General features: G+C 41.7%; 2 protein-coding genes across 2 annotated transcripts; one reads left to right on the forward strand and one right to left on the reverse strand.

The window, feature by feature from the left end:
* The first annotated feature begins 87 nt into the window (after positions 1-87).
* On the forward strand, positions 88-8,149 carry LOC146550426 (TELO2-interacting protein 1 homolog). The gene is made up of 5 exons (XM_085259238.1): positions 88-532; positions 1,831-2,001; positions 2,166-2,314; positions 2,634-2,774; positions 7,101-8,149. The coding sequence occupies exons 3-5, from the start codon at positions 2,261-2,263 to the stop codon at positions 7,149-7,151; spliced, it is 246 nt and encodes an 81-aa protein (XP_085115364.1). The 5' UTR covers positions 88-532; positions 1,831-2,001; positions 2,166-2,260; the 3' UTR covers positions 7,152-8,149.
* On the reverse strand, positions 8,135-24,485 carry LOC146550427 (TELO2-interacting protein 1 homolog). The gene is made up of 14 exons (XM_085259237.1): positions 24,341-24,485; positions 23,057-23,814; positions 22,381-22,718; positions 22,020-22,284; positions 19,897-20,074; positions 19,413-19,705; positions 17,078-17,476; positions 16,787-16,946; positions 16,217-16,384; positions 15,904-16,052; positions 15,444-15,584; positions 14,719-14,923; positions 12,502-12,589; positions 8,135-11,227 (listed from the first exon to the last, which is right to left on the reverse strand). Exons 2-14 carry the CDS (start codon positions 23,780-23,782, stop codon positions 11,008-11,010), a joined length of 3,330 nt encoding a protein of 1,109 aa, XP_085115363.1. The 5' UTR covers positions 23,783-23,814; positions 24,341-24,485; the 3' UTR covers positions 8,135-11,007.
* Positions 24,486-24,772: the final 287 nt, after the last annotated feature.

Genomic DNA, 24,772 nt, shown 5'->3' on the forward strand with positions numbered 1-24,772 from the left:
ACTCGGCGGCCCGGAATGACAGGGCAAAAGTGCTATATTTAAAGTGCACACCTGCGCAGCCGCACCCCAATTTTCGGCTCTTTTTCATTAGCTGGACACCAGGCCTTATCTAGTCAGCCGTTCCAACCACATCCCTGCCAATGTGTGCCTACGTCAAGCCGCATACAAGTGTAACGCTCACAATTTTCTGCTATCACTCTAAGGCAACTTAAGTGTTAGTGACGTCACACCTATGCGCCACTGCCCTCTGTGGAGAATGGGAGAAATGTGCTTGCACCTCAACCTATGGACTCAGACGGACATTCAATCATCATCTTCCTCACTCAAGGTAACCTTATGGCTTGTAGGAACACTGCACGTGTATGATAAGACTGTAGCCGTTCAACCGGCCCTCGTAAGGTTGCTGAAGACAGTGAACACCGTGGAATTCTCAGTATCACTGTGGCCCTGGGTTTTTCCACTGTCCTGCTAAGTGCTTATGTAATTGTAACCAACATAGGAGAGAGACGTAACATCGTGGAAGAGACATAAAGTGAGTAAAAACGATCTAAATGCATTTAGAATATATTTAGAACTACAAATTACACTTTTCTTAGCAATTATTGTTTTTTATGTCAAGCTTCAAGCTAGCTTCTTTATTGGGGCTTGGGACCAGCAAAAGTGACCCGAAATTTGGTCTTTAAGTCTGGTCATTAGCGTGTCTGGACCCAAACTACACTGCAGGTCCCAAAGTCAAATGATCACTGAGAGTTAAAAATCTGTCTGAAGTTAGAAGTTAGCAGAGAGTTAGCTCACTAGTTTCCGTCTAAATATAATATACCAGGTTCTGACTGAGGGATTTCTAAAACAAATTAAAAGGCACAGCTCTGCTATCACTTCTGACATACATGAAGACAGGAAAGTAAGCAGCAGTGATGTTTGTAGGGTTACTGAAGTTTGGCTAGCTGGTATATAGTGATGTGCTATGTGACTAGCGAAACAGCTATGTTAGCATAACATTAACACAGTGATGAAGGGGAACTTTTTTCCACTGGATAAGAATTAAGGTGAGGGTTCCCGATGGTTAGGGACAAATGCAGTGGCATGGCAGGATGCTGTAAACGGACCAAACTTCAGTCAAGAGAACAACTGAGATAATCCATCCACATACAGGTTAGTCATTAATGTGCTGCTGCATTGCCTGGGCTGTAGTTACATGGTAAGGTTTTAAAAACTGAGCTTTAAAATGAATAGTTGTAATAAAAACTGAGAGAGGCCGACAGTGATCACTTACTTTTTGTAAGGGGCTTGTTGAGATTAAATAGAACAAGTTACAAAGCATTAAAACATGTTAAAAACACAACAGCCTTATTAAACGCAGAGTAGTTTGGGCCCAGAAGTAGGATTGATCACGTCATCACTTAAAGACCGGATAGACACATGGTGGAGTTACTCATGTTTACTGTTGTTGCCACTTTCTAAATGTAGCAGGATGAATATTATATGTACTGGTTGATCCCACTTTTAGTCAGGTGCATTTTGAGGAGAACTAACTTTTCTTGTTATCAAATTATCAGTATCTTTGGAAACATTTAATACATCGTGATGGTTTAAATGCTCAGTCGTTTTCTGTTATAGAATTCATATTCATAATAATATTTAGACAGCGGCACTATAGGTGTTTGCAGTTTTTGCAGTTTTACAAGCCGTCACGGTAAAAATATGGAATTAAATGTCACTAATGGGCTCTTTTCAAAAACATCAGCATCTCTGTCACACTGATTTTGATTAACTGACTTATTTTATTGTAATCAAACCTATTTTGATATTGTTGTCTTTTTTTTCCTTTAGCGAGGTGGTTTCCTTCCAATTGTTGCAGGACCAGTATGTCTGTCAGCTCCAGGTAGAGCTCCAGTGACCAGGAAGACCTCAGCATTCGCCAATTCCTGCTGAATTACCGCAAACAGAAAGAACTGGCAGAGGGCATTGGAATAGAGGATGATTATAACACTGAAGACCAAGGTAATAGGTCTGTCTAAGGGCCAGTGGAATATAAGCTATAGGTTGTAGTGGTGATTATTTTAGATTCAGAGTGTAGAGGAGATGGATCATTGTAATTAAGAGTCATAGAAATCTGAACCTCACTGCTAAACTGGCAGTCTAACTGTACATGTGCTCCATTGCAGAAGTCCCTCCCACTGAGTGTGAGGATGTTGAAGATACTGGTAGTCCTGATGTGAAAGCAGAGCTTCCCTCCCACCTCAGCATCACTAAGGATGTTATGGAGCGCTGCATTCATCTGCTGTCTGATCCCAACCTCAGGCTCCGACTCAAGGTACTGTATCAGTAGTTTTACGTAGAGTCAACTGTTGGACTAATAACAAAAATAATCATTCTTGTGAAGGTAGGACCGCCAGCGTTGGTACAATTCATCCTGTCAGAACTGTGTGGATGACTGTTCAGTGGTGTAATGCTCATCAAGGAAAAACATTCAGTCTGGTCCAGGAGTGAAACAGAAATAAGTCTGTGCTGAAGTCGTGCCTGCTCAGGAGTTTGGGCTCTCAATGAAGACCTCAGTAATTAGTTTCAGCTCACATATAATCAGGATCAAAACAGAGATAATTGTTAGGTGTGTTGTGCGTCTTTGTCTTTAGGTACTGGACGTGCTGGAGTTGTGCGTTCAGGTGCTGAGTGAGAGGGAAAATGAACTGCTGCCTATGGCTCGTCGCTGCTGGCCAGCACTCCTGCAGAGACTCACAACTGATGACCCATTAGCAGTCCTCAGAGCCTTCAGGGTAAGTAAAACAAACCTCTCTTTTCATTATGTGAGTCAAAATTATTCAAGTCGTCTTTAGTTTTAAACTCTTAATAGTGAAAGAATGAAAGATGCTGCCCAACAACAGGCTTATTTCATTCAGAAATAGTTCTATTATTTACTGGACAGGCACAATTAGTGTTGGTAAGCTTTAACGTTCTAACCTGTCAAAACACACGTCTACTTTTTATACTTTTTATACACTGTTTGATCAGCGGACATCAGAGCAACTGGCATGTCACTTTTTAACACTGGTAGATTATTTCAGCAAAAGAAGTTAAAACATTGCTCTGATTCTATATTGACTTGTAACACAACAACATGATCTACAGATATTGTCTCAGAGTGTCTTTAAAATTCCACACGTGACGCTGTTAAAGCCACAGCACATGATCCTAATTTACGATTAAAAACTGGCCACGTGGAATATTTAAGAAGAACGGGCTTTTTCTCGTCACACAACCTCACAGAGAATTGCAATCAAACTGCGCAGTTCAGCAGCTGAAGCGCTGCACATAGTCAGGCCCATAAATAGTGGAAGAGTGGATGTCTGAAATCCAGGGATGTGCAAACAGCCTGCTGTGAAATCCTCCCTGAACCACCTCAGCAGTTTTACTGAGCTCATTAGGAGTTAGCAGAGGTTAAGTCCAGGCTTGGTCTACTTTTTATACTCTTTCATCTTTTTCCTAGTTCCTCTTCTTTCCCTCCTCCCTTCTTATCTTTACCCCATATTTTTGGAACCAGGATCATATTTTTAAAGGATTTGTTCTTTTGGTGTAGATAGTTCAGGAAGTTAACTCAACCAAGCAGTCTTTGGGTTTCGGCTAAGTAATTCAATTCAATTCAATTCAATTTTATTTATATAGCGCCAAATCACAACATAAGTCGCCTCAAGGCGCTTCATAGATACAGAGAAAAACCCAACAATCATATGACCCCCTATGAGCAAGCACTTTGGCAACAGTGGGAAGGAAAAACTCCCTTTTAACAGGAAGAAACCTCCGGCAGAACCAGGCTCAGGGAGGGGCGGCCATTTGCTGCGACCGGTTGGGGTGAGAGAAGGAAGACAGGATAAAAGACATGCTGTGGAAGAGAGACAGAGGTTAATAACAGATATGATTCAATGCAGAGAGGTCTGTTAATACATAGTGAGCGAGAAAGGTGACTGGAAAGGAAAAACTCAATGCATCATGGGAATCCCCCGGCAGCCTATGTCTATTGCAGCATAACTAAGGGAGGATTCAGGGTCACCTGGTCCAGCCCTAACTATATGCTTTAGCAAAAAGGAAAGTTTTAAGCCTAATCTTGAAAGTAGAGATAGTGTCTGTCTCCTGAATCCAAACTGGAAGCTGGTTCCACAGAAGAGGGGCCTGAAAACTGAAGGCTCTGCCTCCCATTCTACTTTTAAATACTCTAGGAACAACAAGTAGGCCTGCAGAGCGAGAGCGAAGTGCTCTAATAGGGTGATATGGTACTACAAGGTCATTAAGATAAGATGGGGCCTGATTATTTAAGACCTTGTATGTGAGGAGCAGGATTTTGAATTCAATTCTGGATTTAACAGGAAGCCAATGAAGGGAAGCCAAAACAGGAGAAATATGCTCTCTCTTTCTAGTCCCTGTCAGTACTCTTGCTGCAGCATTTTGGATTAGCTGAAGGCTTTTTGAACATCCTGATAATAATGAATTACACTAGTCCAGCCTGGAAGTAATAAATGCATGAACTAGTTTTTCAGCGTCACTCTGAGACAGGATATTTCTAATTTTAGAGATGTTGCGCAAATGGAAGAACGCAGTCTTACATATTTGTTTAATATGTGCATTGAAGGACATGTCCTGGTCAAAAATGACTCCAAGGTTCCTCACAGTATAACTGGAGGCCAAGGTAATGCCATCCAGAGTAAGAATCTGGTTAGATACCATATTTCTAAGATTTTCAGGGCCGAGTACAATAACCTCAGTTTTATCTGAATTAAGAAGCAGAAAGTTAGCGGCCATCCAGGTCTTTATGTCTTTAAGACATTCCTGCAGTTTAACTAATTGGTGTGTGTTATCTGGCTTCATGGACAGATAGAGCTGGGTGTCATCTGCATAGCAGTGAAAATGTATGCTATGTCTTCTTGTCATGATCCTGGGTCCTTTTGACCCAGCGTTTTGTGTTTTCTCTTCGCGATTTTGGTTCTGTTCTCTAATTGGTGTTTACCCTGTTCCCCCCCCCGTGTGTTCCTGTTTTATTGTGAAGGTCTGCGTCTTATGTGAGTGTTTTCAGTTTGCCTCCCTGGTCTCGTCATGTTAATCACTCCCAGCTGTGTCTCCCACCTGTGTGTAATCTCCCTGTGTTCTGAGTGTATTTAAGTTGTATTTTCTGTCTTAGTAATCGCTGGTTCGTCTGTGTTGTTTCCCCTCGGTCTCCCTGCGTCTCCCCGTATGTATTTCCCCGGACCTCCCTGCATCTTCGTTTCTGGTTTGTCTTATTAGTTTACCCAGTTTAGGTTTCTAGTTTCATGTTTTGCCACCCTTGCTGTTTGTATTGACCCACTATCATAAATAAACACCCACCTGCACCAGAACTGCCGTCCTTTTGGTCCTACTACAAATCCACACGGCTTGCCCCGCAAACCGTGACACTTCTAATGATGCTGCCTAAGGGAAGCATGTATAATGTAAACAGAATTGGTCCTAGCACTGAACCCTGTGGAACTCCATAATTAACCTCAGTGTGTGAAGAGGACTCTCCATTTACATGAACAAATTGGAGTCTATTAGATAGATATGATACAAACCACTGCAGTGCAGTACCTGTAATACCTACAGCATGTTCTAATCGCTCTAATAGGATATTATGGTCAACAGTATCGAATGCTGCGCTAAGGTCTAGCAGGACAAGCACAGAGATGAGTTCACTGTCAGAGGCCATAAGAAGATCATTTGTAACCTTCACTAAAGCTGTTTCTGTGCTGTGATGAGCTCTGAAACCTGACTGAAACTCTTCAAATAAACCATTCCTCTGCAGATGATCTGTTAGCTGTTTGACAACTACTCTTTCAAGGATTTTTGATATGAAAGGAAGGTTGGAGATTGGCCTATAATTAGCTAAGACTGCTGGGTCTAGAGATGGCTTTTTGAGTAAAGGTTTAACTACAGCTAGCTTGAAGGCCTGTGGTACATAGCCGATCATTAGAGATAGGTTGGTCATATTTAAGATCGAAGAATTAATTAATGGCAGGACTTCTTTGAGCAGTTTTGTAGGAAGTACTGTTTAGAATACCAGAATAGGGAGGATGGTGTAGGTTTAAGTTTATTAGATTGATACATATGTACCAACAAGACAGTGTACATCACTGTCACAACGACGTTTGTTTTCATTCAAAGGCTTTATGGTTTTTCCTATAATACCTGGTGGGCCGGTCTCTAGTCAAAATGCCCGGGCTGATTTTTTTTGTCCCAGTCCAGCCCTGATCATGAGAGATGTCATGCTTTGACTCTGTGTTTTACTTGCATCTATTTGAAAGAGTGAGTGTAAACACAAAAAATATTTTATTTTATGTGCTGGAATGTGCAGAAAATAGGTTTAAATGTTAAACTAATTTATTCAAGTCAGAGAATGTTGCATATAATTAAATTTTTGCTTGATGCATAAAGTTAAAAGATTAAAACTAATAAAACAAGTTTTAAAAAGAGACCTTTCCATTTGATTACATTTTGTATGATGGATTATGCAGAAAAAGTAGAATTGGGCTGAAAGATCTATCACTTTATCACCGCTTCAGGTTGTAAATCGTGCTTTTAAAAAGTAACTAAGTAACTAAGTAATTAATTACTTTTGAAAATAAGTAATCAGTAAAGTAACGGGATTACTTTTTTGGGGAAGTAATCAGTAATTAGTTACTGATTACTTTTTTCAAGTAACTTGACCAACACTGTTCAAATCTGGAGGCACTTGAGTCAGTGAGGGACAGAAGGTCAGTGAACAAACTGTACAGACTAAAGTCAAAATGTGGACAATAAAGCTGTTGTTTCAAGTCTAACAACTGACACAGCTAATATATCCTCTAGTGTTGAGTGATACAACATACATTCTGTTTTCTTTGTGAGGTTGTAATCATCAGTATTGTTGGGTCTGTCCTTTGCCCAGTTATTAAATTTTGTAGTGATAAGAATTTAAAGTCCTTTACTGAGGTGCTCTGTTGGGTCTGTTCAGATGCATATTCAGGAAGGATTTTTCAACAACTTGTTCCCATTATGATCAATTCAGACCAATTTAAAGTTTTTTATATAACCTAAAAACTGTCTATTCCTACGATTAGAACCCAAAACAGTTTCAACATCTTACCAAGAGTGAAGAGTTCAGCTGTTGAGCGGCTCATCCCACCATCACGGATCCCCACTCTGCCTAAACACACTGGTCCTACCCCATCAGGCTGGATGCCTACTGCGGGATCTGCCCGAATTCGTCTCTGCCCTACATGATCTGCAGCTCCCGACACAACATCCTGATTTACACTGATGTAACCAATAGCAACCAGAAATTAACGCTGATATGGAAAATGGAGGGTGACATTCGGGCTCTAGAGAAGGACGTGAGGCAGTACCTGAAGGAGGTGATGGGGGAAAGAGCTGCTTACACAGGTCAATGTGATCACCATGACCGTGAAGGTCAAAGGTCACTTCGATATGAGCTGAAGGACTGGCTGGTCAGCAAAGGTTTCTGACTGAAAGAGCTTGAAGTGCTGGCATCGACCTGCTGAAGGGACAGAGAGCGGTGGAGGAGGACTGCTGACCTGTGCCAACTTAATGAACTCTTTGACAGCAGTGAGATGTGATGTGACCACTGAGTGTAAAATGATGCAGGTCAGGTTAAGTAATCATCATTAAACGTAGAAGCATAGCAACTGCCTGTTTATTGTCACCCATGATTTCTCCAAAAAAATAGGTAAAAAATCTCGACTCACCGTTTTTAGATTCTTCAGACTGAGTTGCAATTTGAGTATCCACATTATTATTGACAATATACACATTAGGACATTCATTACTGCAACAGTGTGCAACAACATTACAATGATCTGCTTTATGTCATGTAGGTCCTTTAACACTGACACTTTTCTGTGGAGGTCAATGTGTAGAAATGCTACAGGTGGGCTGTTTGTTTGTTTGTTCTTTAGTTAGTGTGGCCAACAAGATGACGTTAGACGTCTGTGATATGAGTGTGACAAACGCTTTCAGCCTTAAAGGGTCCAAAAACATTTATTACTGATGAAATTCACAAATCTCTACATTCACACTGGGTGCAGCATGCAACAATAAAAACATTTCAAAATAAAACCACAGCAGGTTGTGATGGAACTTACACATGATATAAAATATTACACATGATGAAGTAGATTTCTTTAAGAAAAAAAGATAATTTAAACAAGTATTTTAAGCACTTTGGCAGAATTGGCTTTTACATGTGATATATTTCACAATGTTTAATAAGCTTCATACAGTTAAGCACAATCACTGCATGACAGAAACACAAGCTTAATCTCTCTTAATAATAATAGTGTACAGCTACGCTGCTTATTAAATAAAAACAAACAGGTTACAATGCTTTTATTTTTATTTTAGTAGAGACTCAAAACTTAGAACAGACAGCTGCTGGGGTTTGGAAAAGTACTGAACAAATATTTTAAATATACTTTAATCGTTTCTGGAGCAGCCTTTGGGATCGCCAAAGGCTCTCATTGTCACTAGCTGGTCATAAGGTGTTACCCAGTCAGCCGTGCCAACCACAACCCTGGCAATGTGTGTCTGCTACCAGCTTCTCAGTAAGGAAAATCGGTATTGACTTTCCGAAAAGTCATTAAAAGTGGCTAAATGACGTCATCGACTAATTTGCAGAATTCGTCAGATTATGTAAACTGTAGGAGAGAGAAATAACATCGTGGAAGTGAAATAAAGTGAGTAAACACCCTTAGATGATTATATTTAGTTGCAGGGTGTGCATCATTGGTTTTGCCCAGCGGGATTTGTGGGACGTCTTCGTTGTCATGGCTACCGAGGACCGCTTGGATCAAGCTGGCCATGAATGGTTATGAATGGGTTCAGTTTATCCTTTCTCCATTGTCCAGTGCCATTTCTATAGCACGTTTAAAGGCGACACAGCTGACCAAAGGGCTTTACAAGTTAGCTCATGCACACATATAAAATTGAATGAAATGAAATTTGATTTATTAGCTGTAATCTTTTAACTTTATGTACACTGCATCATCATCATTGCATCAAGCAGCAAAAATGAAATCTTTTATGTGGCAATGCCGGCTCCTGTACTGTACTCCTGTAAATCCCAATCAACATACCATATTTATATAATTTTCATGTATTTTCTTAGTGGCTCCTTGGTGGAGGAGACACCCATCCTTAGGGCTTCCAAAGCTAGTATACTGTTACTGCTGGTCCCAAGCCTGGCCAAGAAGGTCACACTGCTCTTGACGAAGGCGGTCGCACTTTTCTCCTCTCCTCCTCTCCCTTAGTTTCACTGCTTAGCCTCTTATGTCCTTGTCTAGTCTCGTGTTTTTTGTATTACTTTTCCCTGGAACACTCTCTCACAGTCTGTTCTCTAAAACCTAAAAAAGGAATTATGAATTGGATCAACTGGTCCCTGAATGCAATTGACACCCCTTTCTCAATGAGAAGTTTGGGCTTGGGTGAGCCTGAGTGTTGAAGATATCTACCTATTCGGAACCATGGTAACAGGGTTCTGGCTGATCGGAGCTGGCTTGGCCCTGACTTATCGAAGAATTAAGAAAGCGGAATCGGCTGTTCAAACCCCCACAAGGCTGCCCGCCGGGATTGGAACGATGGGAAGAGGCGTGAGTTTCTCAAAATGGGCTCATTGAGTGCAGCACGGATAAGATCTTGGAAAGGCAACGGCTGCTGTGAATACTCAGAATAAGATCTCTGAGTGCAGAGTGGATTACATCTCGGAAGGGCTAGCTCGGAATAACATCTCTGAGCGCAAATTGGATGACATCTCGGGGAGGCACACTGTCGTGAGTTCTCAGAATCGGCTCCTTGAGCACAAGAATGACAACATCACAGAACGCAAGTATGGCGAAGCTCGCGGCTCTCCAACGGGAGATTGAGAGATCAGTGTTGGACTGTAGAACTGCTTTGAAATTCATATGAGCTGTTCGCACTAAAGTAAAAAGCACCATCACCTCATGCGGATACCCTCTCGGCGCCAGCTGCGGTAGCAAGGCTGGAGCCGAACAACAACACCCTGATAACGTCTGTGTTTAGACTGTTCCTTCCCATTCCATGCAAGGCCACCTGGGTTGGCTGGAAGACTGTTTACTTAGCCTAGCAGGGTGAAGGACTGTCTCAGCTGAACTGGACACACACACACTCATCCCCCCTCCCTTTCCAAACGCCTTCAACGCTTATTCCCTTCCGATGCTGACGGTGGATCAAGGAGACCAGCGCACAGGCTGCAGGCCCGGATGTACTGTCTAAATCGGCTGTCTCTCACCCTTTGCCCACCCCTGTTGCTTGTCATGTGTTTCTTTGGTGTATTAAGAGTTTTTTCATGTGCTATGTGCAGAGGTGTTTTTTTTCTGTTCTCAAACTGATCTCCCTGTTGGAGCTCAGTCTGGGGGGAGTTATTTTTTTCTCCTTATCTTTCCTCATGTGGTGCATTTTCCATTGTTATACCTCTCTGACCTGTCTTCCCCATGTGATGTTTTGTGTAATGTATGTATGGTCGGAGGGTAAGATGGTGCCGCCATTGCGTGCAATAGGTCGGCAGCCTTATGAAATTTCCCCTTGTGGGACTAATAAAGGTATATCAAATCAAATCATATGATGTAAAAATGTGTGTGAATTCATCTGCTGAGATTCCCTCCTCAGGAAAATAAGGAAAGAGACAAATGTCAGATACTTTCGTTTTTGTTTTCTCTTTTTAATCAAACATAACTCAGTAGAGCTCCATTTTCATCTAATGTTAATGTGCAGCAAGTACTAATTGTGGGCTAGCAGAAGCTAGGAGGTTAGATAATGAAGGTGATGACTAAGTAACATTTTGTAAATTACAGAGTAGCTCTTAATTCCACAGAGCTAGGTGATCAACTATTTGGCACAGCTGACAGATTTCTTTCAGTTAATTGACCTGTTGAAGTCGTGGTTCAATAAGTTGTCCGTTTGTGAGATGAGTCAATTTCATCAAGCAGCAGCTCATTAGCTGACTGGCTGGTTAACTGTCTCAGTAACGGAGCCAAACTCCTCCTTGAGCAGTTTGAACACGTTGTCCGAGAACTCGTCTCTCGGCCTGCCCGTGCCGTTCAGCTGCACCGGCAGGAGGTCGGGGTGGTGTGGGATGTAAGAGGACGGGCAGTGCAGCTCATTTAGAGTAAACCAGAAGGTGTCCGGATCCACCTGGATTAAGTGTCGGAACACACTGTGCAGGAAAGGGAAAAAACATGGGAACAGGATTAGCTCTGAGCTGTGTGTTCACTTTGTACGTAATATCTATTGTATGGAAAACACCTTCCTATAATCCAAAGTGACAGACTGAACGAGTTTTGCTGGCTTTAACATGCAAACCAACAGTTTAACTATAAGCTCATTAACTCAACACTGCTTTTCTCTTCAGCTTTGTTTTTTAAATCACCTCCAAGCAGGAAAATACTTAAATATATTAAAGCGTGTGTTTTTACTTGTGGCTGCTATGTTGCTACCCAAACACTTAGATCAATAATTCAGAAGTGAGTTATTAAAGGCTGCTTGCATACTGCATTCTGAGCTATTTATTTATTTATTTGCTTTTTTTATTCACAACTTCCATCTGTCCTTTACATTACTGTAGGTCTCACAGTGCACACTTTTTGCATCAGATGCCAGTGTAAAGGTGAAACGAGTTCCCTTTCAGATTCGTACACACAGTATTGGGAGATCACGGCCCTACGTGTCCTGAAGACACTTCTATTCACGCCTGTACAGCAACTGACCTGTGATGATATGCCACATATAAACTCATCACAGTCATTCTCACTTTTTATCCTCTTTACCTGGCTAGGAACACTTTTGCCAAGTTGGGATTGCTAGCTATTGTAAGTTAGCACTGTTGTGTGCCAACCTGAAGTTAGCTTAGCCGCTCCTATTGGTTTTAGCCACAACTGCAGAACTACATCTGCGTATTTCTGGAACTTCTTTCTCAAGGGACAAAATGAGTGAGGGTGATATTTAAATCAGGCCCACAAACTGATTTACTAAAGTTTGCAGCAAAGGGTTAAAAGTCTTATATTACAGGTAATATACTTTAAAGTCACAAATACTGGTGTCTTTACCCAGAACATGCAGGAACCTGATTATTCCTGAGGTATTCCATTCTCAGGTCCCATGTTCCTCTCCTTCAGGAAACAAAAGCTATAGCCACAGTGCTTTGTTTCATATTCAGTGTTCAAAGACAAGAATGACTCCTGAAGTCATATTTTGTTGTGTAACACCCAGCACCTCTCCAAATATGATGTTGAGCATTCAATTTAAATTCAGATTTTACTAATAAATCATGTTACGTGGCTGTTAATGACCAACATGGCAATACAATGTCAACTGGATGGTACAGTTTTCATTTATGGCATTCTGTCTGTGTGTAACACTCAAACACATTAGTAACTAAATGAAGGATTTAGTTACTTTCCAAGACTACAGCGGTCCTTAATAAAGACTTACTTTAAACAGGCTTCTTGCAGTCTGATGGGTTGTCTGGAGCTCAGGTAGGGTAGACAGGCTTCACAAACCACATCTAGGTCTGCTTCAGCTGAGAAAACCAAACACAGGACATTTTTACTATATTTTATTCATATAACAATTGTAATACTTTTATATTTTATCCAGAAATTTCAACAGAAATCGACTTGTAAAAGAAAATAAAAAAGAATGAAATGGATCAAAGCCAAGTTAATTTCATTGATTAATCACAGCAGCAGAATACAGTTTGAGCTCGGTGCCTGGTCTTCGGGTGGATCACTCCCTGCAAATATGTTACTCATGAACCTCCAGGAGCACACAGGTGGATGCTGGGGTGGTGGATGGGCTGAAACAGCAGGCAGTGGTGCAGTAGGATGTGAGGTAAGTGGGGCACGTTACATGTGCAGCTCCAGGCTTCACTACATACATGGGTACTGTTGTTGAGTATAAAAAGTAGGCCAAGCCTGGACTTTACCTCTGATAACTAATGAGCTCAGTAAAACTGCTGAGGTGGTTCGGGGAGGATTTCACAGCAGTTTTGAGAGGTCAGAACGTTAAAGCTTACCAACAATAATTCTGCCTGTCCAGGTGAGCATTTATTCTAGAAATTGCCCCCTCCCACTACATACCACGTCTCCCTCACCACTGCTGGTTAATCTCCTTTTTAAAACCATCTTTGTCCCACCCCCTGTGACCTGAAGACCATACTGAAACCGACTTCAAAGAATAAACACAAAGAGCATCTCAAACACACAACGTGTATCGTGCCTGTTTATCTGCACACTACACTGTATGAGAGTTTGCAGTACAAAAAGTGCTGTAAGCTATTTTAAAGGAACAGTTTCACAAACAACCTGATATCTTACAATTGTCTTTACACTGCAGTCCTTGTCACTGTTAGATGTAACGCTGGCTCTGGAAAGGCTGCAGACAGCTCTGTCACCTTTGTGACTCTTTTCCTCTGTCAGCGATGAACCTCAGTGGGAGGGTGTGACATTTGTGATGTTCACTCTGTCACTCAGTTCACCTCCACACTGCGCAGGTGACCAAAAATCACACAAGCAGCTCATAATTGCATAATTGGGAATGCAATGGCAGAAGCCTGCAGGCCTTGAATATTTTCAACATGCTAATGGAAGTATGTTGAGCACAAAGTAAACAAAAACAACAACTTCTCTGATCTTATCAATTAAACGGCCTCTTTCACTGTCACCTCATGATTCGCTGATTGAACAATCACGTTTCTCAGTTGGGTATAAGAAGAGCTGCTTGCAGTCGTAGCTGTGTGTGCAGTTTGGACTTGAGCAGCATCCTGCTGGCACAGCTGGCTGTGGTCCGTATCATCAAAGTCATGGTTAACATATGTTGAATGACAGAGCTGCCACAGTGAAGAGGCATTTTTAGGAACAACATCACTGTCATGCGTTTAGGATGTCAAACTGTTTAAGGTTTGTATAATAAAGCAGAGATGCCCTGATTTATGCTGTGATACCAATGGTTGATTTTCATTGTTATACGAGACTGCCACCTGGTGGTGAAGGAGCTTCAATAAATTCTTTGGCTTTTTCTGACGACGCATCTCCCCACACACAGCTTTAATGTCAAATCAGGCTAACAACCTAATTTGTTAACCTCAGTATAGAGACATCTTCATCTCTGTACTAAAGTACAGACACAAACTTGTATTGCTGTTGTCTCACTCACAGGAAGAAAGCTGACTGTAACTCATTCATTTATAAATCATAAAGTTGATTCCTACAAGAAAGTTACAGCCCTGTGATCAAATAGGCTTCAATAAGATAGATAACATGTATTTACCCAAAATAAATATGGGATCAAAACAGCACAGAGAAAAAGTAAAGTATTGAACAGGGGGCATTTAACAGTAGGCCAAAAAAATCCTGGTAGCTCTTTGTTCTCGTTGTGTTCAGTTAAATATTACAGCTGAAAAGAGGTTAGATAAAGATAAGATAAGAGGTCATCTGTCTTCAATGTATTTTTACATAAATGGGCTTCATGTTGCACCAATCTCCATAAAGTGAGGCGTCATACTAATAATAGTTGTCTTGCTCTGATTTGTCCATGTTGTGGCTGCTTTGATCATTGCCAGATCCCAAGTACAGTTCTACAGGATGATGCACTATGTTGTGTCTTGGTGAAACTGTGCTGTTTGTGAGCACTGTGTCTCTATTCTCTTACCCAGATCCAGTCTCTGGCACAGTGAGCCCAGCCCCTGCAATACAGCCAGCTGCAGTTTGTAGGCCAGGGTGTGTGTGTAGACAGGCCCAGCCTTGGCGCTGATCGGAGCCTGCCGTGCCAGAGAGGCGCTCAGCTTGGGCAGAACCTCTTTAGAAACCCTCCTCCTCAGAAAGTCCCCACATGTTTCACCCAGCACGCACAGCACCTGGAATGAAATGTACAAAAATGTAATGTACAAAAGCAGCAAGCTGTCAAAATTCAATAAAACCTTCCCATTGTATACTCCTGGATGAATTATAGCATTTACAAAACTCGTATATATCCCAAAGCTGATGAAACAATTTCCCAGCAGCAGCTCTGAGTGAATAAATGACTGTTTACAGACTTAACTTGTTTGAATTTGTCAGTTCATCAATGAAAACATGAATAACAAATTCAAAAATAGTCCAGCTGATGACAGGAGCTGACGAGTAGCCCAATTTACACCGACAAGCAGCCTCTAAGAAGGCATCCACACTGTGATTTTTCTGTGCTGATAGAAGAAATGTTAATTTAAAGAGTCTTCACATTACAACCCAAAAAAGTAAATAATAGAACTATTTCTGAATGAAATAAGCCTGTTGTTGGGCAGCATCTTTCATTCTTTCACTATTAAGAGTTTAAAACTAAAGACGACTTGAATAATTTTGACTCACATAATGAAAAGAGAGGTTTGTTTTACTTACCCTGAAGGCTCTGAGGACTGCTAATGGGTCATCAGTTGTGAGTCTCTGCAGGAGTGCTGGCCAGCAGCGATGAGCCATAGGCAGCAGTTCATTTTCCCTCTCACTCAGCACCTGAACGCACAACTCCAGCACGTCCAGTACCTAAAGACAAAGACGCACAACACACCTAACAATTATCTCTGTTTTGATCCTGATTATATGTGAGCTGAAACTAATTACTGAGGTCTTCATTGAGAGCCCAAACTCCTGAGCAGGCACGACTTCAGCACAGACTTATTTCTGTTTCACTCCTGGACCAGACTGAATGTTTTTCCTTGATGAGCATTACACCACTGAACAGTCCTCCACACAGTTCTGACAGGATGAATTGTACCAACGCTGGCGGTCCTACCTTCACAAGAATGATTATTTTTGTTATTAGTCCAACAGTTGACTCTACGTAAAACTACTGATACAGTACCTTGAGTCGGAGCCTGAGGCTGGGATCAGACAGCAGATGAATGCAGCGCTCCATAACATCCTTAGTGATGCTGAGGTGGGAGGGAAGCTCTGCTTTCACATCAGGACTACCAGTATCTTCAACATCCTCACACTCAGTGGGAGGGACTTCTGCAATGGAGCACATGTACAGTTAGACCGCCAGTTTTGCAGTGAGGTTCAGATTTCTATGACTCTTAATTACAATGATCCATCTCCTCTACACTCTGAATCTAAAATAATCACCACTACAACCTATAGCTTATATTCCACTGGCCCTTAGACAGACCTATTACCTTGGTCTTCAGTGTCATCATCCTCTATTCCAATGCCCTCTGCCAGTTCTTTCTGTTTGCGGTAATTCAGCAGGAATTGGCGAATGCTGAGGTCTTCCTGGTCACTGGAGCGTTGCCTGTAGCTGGTAGACTTACTGGTCCTGCTACAAGTGGAAGGAAACCACCTCGCTAAAGGAAAAACAAGACAACAATATGAGCATAGGTTTGGTTACAATAAAATAAGTCAGCTGATTAAATCAGTGTGACACAGACACTGATGTTTTTTGGAAAGAGCCATTAGTGACATTTAATTTACACATTTTTATTGTGAGGGCTTGTAAAACTGCAAACACCTATAGTGCCGCTGTATAAATATCATTATGAATATGTAGCAGAAAACGACTGAGCATTTAAACCATCACGATGTATTAAATGTTTCCAAAGATACTGATAATTTGATAACGAGCAAAGTTATTTATCCTGAAGTGTACTCCTTGACAGAAAGTTTTAAAGACACTGCATTTTCTTCCTTGTCCTCTTTGACTCCCAGCATATGTGAGACTCAAGCTCACATCACTGTTGAAATCTTACCCAGTGCCTTCATGAGCGCGTGCAGCACGGAGCAGAAAAGAGCAGCTGTGTGCTCGTAGCTGAGATCCAGAGCCGTCAGCACATCCTGAACGATGTCCCCGACCAGCGGCAGCAGGCTGCAGTCAGAGTGAGTCAACATAACTGTCAACACCCGTGGAGCCTGGGCAACAAGACAGGATTATAATGAAATACAGTACAAGCTCAGGGCAGCACAAAGCAGACAAAGGAGGAAATCAGGTAAACCCTCCAGCAGTCATTTCTGTGTCCATTTTGGATTAAAAACATAACTACCTGTGGATGCTGGCTGAGCCTCTGAAGGTTGAGTGAAATGTCATTAAGCAGGTAGTCAGAGTTCTCATTGATCAGTTCCTTGAGGGAAGCGTATCCACAGGCCTTACTGATGTCCCACATGGAGCTCAGTCCCGCCTGGCTGACCAGCAGCGTCTCCTCACCAGCTTTCTCCAGCACAGGATACAGCGAGGTCATCAACAAGGGACGGAAATCGTGGCCCAGCGCCTGAGCACAGCAGGCGATGCCCTCGAGTTGGATGCACAGCTGCCAGATGTTGCTGTTGAGCTGGTGGATCGTGGATGCAGATGTTGATGATGAAGGAATCACTTGGAGAGAGCTTGTATTTGAGTTGCCGGCATCACTGTTGGATATGGAGAGGAGTCTGGATGGACTGAGCAGCTACGCAAGGAGACAAAAACACATGTTAATGCACTGCTTTCTAACCACTTTTACACATGTACTGCAGACCTGAGGTTTTCTAGATATTATCCATGCGCGTGAGAACGCAAATGTCTGACACAGTTAGATCAGACATTAAACAGCTTTTAGCCTTCCTGCAAAAACAAAAACCACACAGGCTGTTATAAAATGCTCATCCTACGCACTCATATGTAAAGTGTTAAAATCAATGTGTGGCCCACCTGACACTAAGAGACAATCTTGAATAAAAGAGCAGTAAACTTAATAATAATAATGATAATTATTATCATTACAATGACTGAATGCAGCACTCTCCTCCAGGCTTAAAACGTGTTTGTGGGACCACCAACAGCCTTTGATTAGATGATCTCAGGCTGCAAGAGGGAGCGTGGGGTTCAAAAATATCAGACATGTAGGCAGGAGCGTCACGACTCACAGCGTTAAAAGTCAGTGAAATGAAATCAATTCTAAAACGTAATGGAAGCCAGAGTAAAGAGAACAAAACCAGTCTAATGTGTTCTCTTTTTCTATTTAGGTCAGAGTAATGAGTAAAATCATAAGCTAATAATTTCCTAGTACCAGTTTTAATTCAAATTTTATATAAATACATCAATTAATAGATAATAAATAAATATAAGCTAATACTGTAAGTATATAGCTTTGAGCTCTAATAGAAGTATTACAGCCCAGCTGCAGTACCTCTGTAGCCCACAAGGGGGCACCAGCCCACACTTTGGGAATCACTGTTGTTTATAAATGTCCTGTGAATTTTCAGCTATAGAGGAAGTGGCATGTATGATCTCTCCAATCGAACTATCGACATCTTTTACTGAGCCCGTCTATGCAGGCAGCTTGTTCGTCTCAAACAGAGTCATTCTGTCTCTTTGTGTAAAATTTTTTTTATAAGGATGAAAAAGCATTCAACATCTTACCATGTGTTTTAGTAAGAAAACTAGGTTCATACTGCACTCCATTTATGACCCAGTTTGACTTGAGTGCAGAAACAGAAAGCGCCTCTATAGGAGTCAAAAATTCCTCCTGACAAACGTGTATCTGTGTTCTTCGATTCTTTTATTTGGCAATGCCGGCAGGATGTTTGTACTTTTTAGCTGACAGAGTGAAACTGCAAGTTTATCTACTAACTAACAGAAAGCTGCCAGAGGTTTATGGCCTCTGTTCGGTGGAGTTTTGCAGATATTTTCTCGTGCTCCAAAAATCCAGCCTTGATACTTCAGAGTAGCTACTTCAAATCTCGCAGCAGCTTTGACTTCTGCTCAGTCTGCTGAGAAATCAGTGTGAAAAGAGGCGTGGATACGTGAGCTGGTAAAGCCCAGAGCCCACGTGATTTTAAAAAAGTTTGTGCAGAAGTAAATGAAGAGTCCTTGACACTCCCAGACGTGTGAAGCCAGACCATCACAACGACATCATTTCACTTCTTTGTGTCTTTGGAGTTGTAAAGTGTTTTTGTGCATGTAGAACAGCAAAACATGGTAACAGGCTGCTGCAACCAGAACTGGCCAAGTATATATCCGCTGATCCGAATATCCGCTGATCGCTCCTCACTCTGTACAATAAAGCCCTTGCAACACCCAAAAATGTGCCCTCTATTCCTTGCCTATGTTTGCATTATTTCTAAAAAGATATGAGGAGTGTTGTTTATGTTTTCAGTCTTCAGTTAAATTAGTCTAAACCAGGTTTTACTGCTTAGATTTATTTTGTAGCATCTATGTACAAACAGCTCTGCTGTTTAGACTGGATGTGCATTTTGCACATTTCTTTGTAATCATCTCTACAGGAGATGAGTCAGTATACTACTTGTCAGGAACTCCACTTAGAGGCAAGATGAAGTTAACAAATGATATATTATGTGTGGAAATGCTTGATGAATGATGCCCCAGGACTGAAATATCCTCACCTGCTGATCCTGTTGGTCTCTATCCATCTCCTTGCTGACTGTAATCAAATGCCAGTTGTTCAGGCTGGTGTATTCCTCAATGATAGAAACAGCTGCTGCTTTAATATCTTCCTGGGTGGCAGGGCTTTCACGAACTTTGGTCTCCAAACCCTGACTCTGGTCTGCCACAGCGATACCTGCTGCACCTCTAACTGTCTCATTTAACACCATGGCAGCCTGCTTTCTGTACACTGAAGACTGGCAGTACAAGTCCAGCAGATGATCGGTCAGCAGGTAGATGTTGCCATAATAACCTAAAGACAAAAAAACGTTATCTGTGAGAGCTAAAGAAATGAGCCAGCTACAACCCACGAGTATTTATACCAGCTGTCGTTGTTTTTAGAAGATAACTGCTTTAAATTCATTTGAAATTACAATGGAAAAGGCACAATGATGATAAAAAACAGGAGTGGCTAACTGAGTCCAAGTCAAAGAGCAATTATACCTAATGTGCGACAGATCTCCATGAGCACAGAGAAGATTTTCTCATCTGTGAAGTAGAGAAAATGCTTCCTCTGTGTGTGAGTGGTGTAGGAATCATGGGAGCCGGTGCTCGTCTCCACGGCAGCAGCGTAACTCCTCTCCTCCACAATGCGAACATCCATCACATCGAGTTCCAGCACCTGTAAAGCACGCAGAAGCTTTAGGAAATTTAACGGGGTTAGGAAATCTAAAAACATTCAAGATTGGACCTTAAAGCAGCCGCACTACAGACTACAAAATACTAATGCCAAGGTTCCCTGTATTTCTACACAAAATAAGACATATATCATTTTGGTTTTGTACATGAACATTGACAAGTCAAATACTATATTTTGGGCTGCAGTCCTGAAGAGACTACATTTAAAAATATTATTTTTTGCATTAATAACCAGGTCACCAACAACGATGAGTCTGAATACAGAAAGGAGGTACAACACCTGGTGGACTGGTGTCAGAGTAACAACCTGTCTCTGAATGTTAAGAAGACTAAAGAGATGGTTGTTAACTTCAGGAAGAGCTCAACGACCCACACCCCACTGAAAATCAACGGATCTGCTGTTGAGATGGTCAACAGTGTTCAGGTTCCTGGGAGTGCACATATGATGACCTCTCTTGGAACCTGAACACCAAACTGAAGAAGGCCAGTCTCCCTCCTCCCATCCTCACATCATTCTACCAGGGAACCACTGAAAGTGTCGTCTGCTGCTACATCGCTATCTGGTATGGGAACTGAACTTTTGCTGAAAAGACGTCTCTGCAGCGGATAGTGAGGACAGCAGAGACGATCATTGGAGGCCCTCTCCCACCCATCTACCAACTCTACAACACACACATCATCCGACGTGCAAACAGCATGGTGAAGGACACGTTCCACCCCTCATATACTCTATTCTCCCTGATTCCATCTGGCAGACAGTTTCGCTGCATCAAAACCGTAACCACCAGACACTGCAAGAGCTTTTTCCCCAAGCAGTCAGAGTCCTCAACTCAATACAACCAAAGAACTGACATACACAAACACCTTACAATACTCACCAAAAGACTCAAAAACTTCCACAAATCCACTACAAAGTAGACCTTATTTGCACACTCATTCACATAGTTACTGAACACATCTAAATTACACTATATTTGCACATGTCTTCGTTCTTATATTGAATTGAAATTGAAATTGTATTAAAGAGTCAAGAATAATCCTTATTATTATTGTTATTAAATAAATGGTTGTATAACAAAACTTTTTATCACTTAAAAATAGGAAAAAAAATAGCTGTTCTTCGTGGTAAAGTGTTGAGGATCATTCAGTAAACTGACAGCCTGAAGAAGTAGAGAAAATGAGGAAAGAAGGAAACTGTTAATGTTTTATATTTCTGTATTGCTTGCCAGATGGCAGCATGGTGAACAGACTGGCTGAGATGGGAATTGCCTTTTAGTGTCCTCTGGGCTGTGCAGACACCTCCCTGATATCATTGCTCTTTGGTAGATGGGAAAAAATGTAAAAGAAAAACTCACTGTGAGTAGCTACAACAGCACATTTGTTAGAATTTGACGAATGAAATGTTTAAATATTAAAGAGTATTAAGGGAGATGGGATCAAATAAGTGTAAACTTTTTTCTACTCTTTTTCGACTATATAAATTGCGTGGATTATTTAGATATAGAGATATTTGTGGCAACTCGATTTCTCTCACTTTACTTTTTTATGTCTACTATGCTCATTTACAGATCGTCAGACACACATGTCTGAGCTGTCCGACACACACAGATCACATTACATGTGCATGTGGGGTTTGAAGTACTTTTATGTATAGATGAGATAACACCGTATCACATCATCATCAAAAGTGAGCATATATATCCACAAATGAACACTACTCTGGTTTTTATAGAAACATTTGCAAAAAAGCTTATGTGTGTTCATTGTTTTTGTGTGTGTGTTGGTGCATGCTCAACAAGACACACAAATTGCTGTACAGATCTCTAAATCTATATATATATATATGATAAAAGTGTACTTTTTATTTAAATCCATGGCTGTTGTTGCATAATAACATCAAAAGCAGTGTAACCTTATTGTTACATTACCTGCATTAAGGCTTTGGAAATCCTCTCCAGATGTGCAGCCGAGTTCAGCACCACAGAGACAAGCGGTCCTAAGATTTTTAAGTAGCCCAAAAACACGTTGAGAACAAAGAGCTTCTTCTGGTCATCAGAGGTCCTCATCAGTCTGGGTAGGGAGGTGGCCAAAGAATGGAGATTCTCAGATAAGATGTCAGTGAAGGTCTGAGTGCCACTGCTGCCGCTGCACCTCTGATTTCTCTGGGATACCTCTCTGAGAGCAACTTCACACCTAGAGGAGAAAATAGCAGTATCAGTAAACATCTTGTATCCATTGATTACGATTCATTTCTTCCTTTTCTTTATAAAAATATCAATCAAATCAAACCTCTCTCTGACTCTAGGTTCCACATCATTGATTGCCCCCACCAGTGCTTCTAGTAGTGATCCTACACAATCAGTCAGTGAGTGACTGCATTTGGCCAGCAGGTGATCGGCCAACTCCACCATTGCCACTCTAACCCTCCAGTGCTGGTGCGCTGAAGTGCATGAGATTATCTTCTTGAGCAGGACAGACAGCTTCCCTGCCGTGTTCTTCACCCACTCCGGTGTCCGAAGGACTATGAGCTGTCCGATCCTCCCCAGGTCTGCAGAGGGAGTCTTATAGGACTCAGTGGACTGGAGCTGGACATCCTCCATGACAAGCTCCACAGTCCTGGACCAAACCTGACAACAGGTGATCACATAATCAGATCACTGCAGTGCATTTGTATTATGATATTGTCAAATTTTCCTTTAGTTCTGGAAAAACTATACAAGCCCTCTTTATGCTCTGTAAATGAAAGGTTTAGGTCAACTGAATTATTCAACAAATCAAACAATCACATAATAAATTTTTTAATATACGGTTTATTAAATGTTCAAGTCAGTTAGCAAGGTAAATGTTCACTTGCGAACTATGAAATTGCATGAGATCATCGATTACATATGATGACTATCGTCTAATAAAGTGTTAAGCCATTATTGTGCTGTTGTTGTAAATCTGATTAACAAACATGTGGTACCTTGATGGCCCGGACTGTGACTGCATGGCCTTGCCTCAAATCTCCTGTAATGATCCTGGCCGTAGCCATGGTGATTCCAGGTAAAAATGATGCCATGGCGCTGCCTACAAAGCATCGCTCCTCTGATGATGGGACTACGTGTTCCTGGGTGCAGTCACACTGCAGAGTCAAAGCCTGGAGGCACGTCAAGGCTGCTGTCTGTATATCTCGAGATTTCTCCTTCTCTCCCAAAGCCAGCAGCAGTGAAACGGCAGCACCCAGCCCAGGCAGCATAATCGGTTCAAAGAGTTTGAACACTATATCACCATAAGCAGCATGAAGCAGGGCATCCAGGCACCTCAGAACAGCTGATTTTAGCTCCTCTGACGTATCTGCAGGCTTCCCGGGATCAGCTGAAGAGGACAGGCACAGGCAAAGCTCGGAAAAGAGGTTGTGGAGGGTTTCCCAGCTGTGGATGCAAGTGTTCTCCAAAACATAGCTTACTGCCTCGGTCACAGACTGCACCAGCTGCTCCTTCTTAGCCCCGGGGACTTTAAGGACAAATCGAAGAGGGAAGAGGACGTACTCCTGAAGCTGCTGCAACGTGGCATCGTTGACTTCTTTTAACTGGCCTTTGAGTGTTTCCACATTAACCACTGTGGGCTCTCGGGTGAGCAGGACACAGGCTGGGCGCAAGTAGGCAAAAGCAATCTTTGGATCGCTTATTTGAGACATGGCTGGAGGCATCACTGCAGGGGCGCTTAGGTGACGGAGAATGGCTAGAAATGCAGAACACGAGAGTAAGTGCTGTAAGCAGCCGGGAAGCTGTCTGTGCTGCTCAAGAAGATATAAGTTTATTGATTTATTTTGCTACTTTGTCTTTGTGATTGAATATGATTTGGTCAGCTGGTAACTTTGAAGGCCTATATTTACAGGTTAATTACATAAAAACCTACTTCTACAGTATGATCACAGGTACAGCCTTTGTATATAAATGGCATTACAATGCTTTACATCTTACTGTCAATAAAAGAATCCATCCGAATTTGCATGCACCAGCTTCACTGATAGTTATGATGTTTTGTGTTGCCAAACACTAGCGTTGGTCCCTTGTATCCGTTAGTACAACTATAACACTTTTGGAAGACTTGTTTGCTTCATGTAGATCTTAGGATACGGAATACAAACTTAACAAGAGCATGTCTAAGAAGACGAGTCTACCATGTAGCTGAACTACAGCATGCTGACAGCATCCAGCTTCTAAAGCACCACTGCGGTACCAGCGTCAGTATCAACACGGCCTACCTTCACATTGTTAGGTTTAAGTGGAGCCCCCCTTCCGTGAAAGCGACTGGAAATGCTTGCCTTTACAATGAAAAATTAGATTTTTACAAACAGATGAAGCTGTGCAGATAACCAGCATCACGAGTCTGCGCCAACGACGCACATGTTTAACGTAAACTAAGGCTTCCGACTTTGGGTCTTTGCCTTCAAAATAAAACAGAATTTTCTTCCTATGATAGAAACCCTATAAAATGTGTAATAAAAACATCGGGGAATTTATAGAATTTTTTATGAGAAAGACGTTTGCTACAGAGAAATCCCCATTTTTAAGCTTGTTCTGACAATTTTTAGCTCTCGAAACGGTTTGACGCTTAACGATGTTAGCTTTATTTTGAAAGTAGAGTATTCCCAAAGGAAGTCCATTCATTTAAGCGAGCTTGACTACTGATCGGA

Source organism: Mchenga conophoros, linkage group LG20 (genome assembly GCF_057382185.1).
Source record: "Mchenga conophoros isolate Kocher_MC1m ecotype Shallow Benthic linkage group LG20, M_conophoros_male_GT1.1, whole genome shotgun sequence".
Classification (NCBI taxonomy): domain Eukaryota; kingdom Metazoa; phylum Chordata; class Actinopteri; order Cichliformes; family Cichlidae; genus Mchenga; species Mchenga conophoros.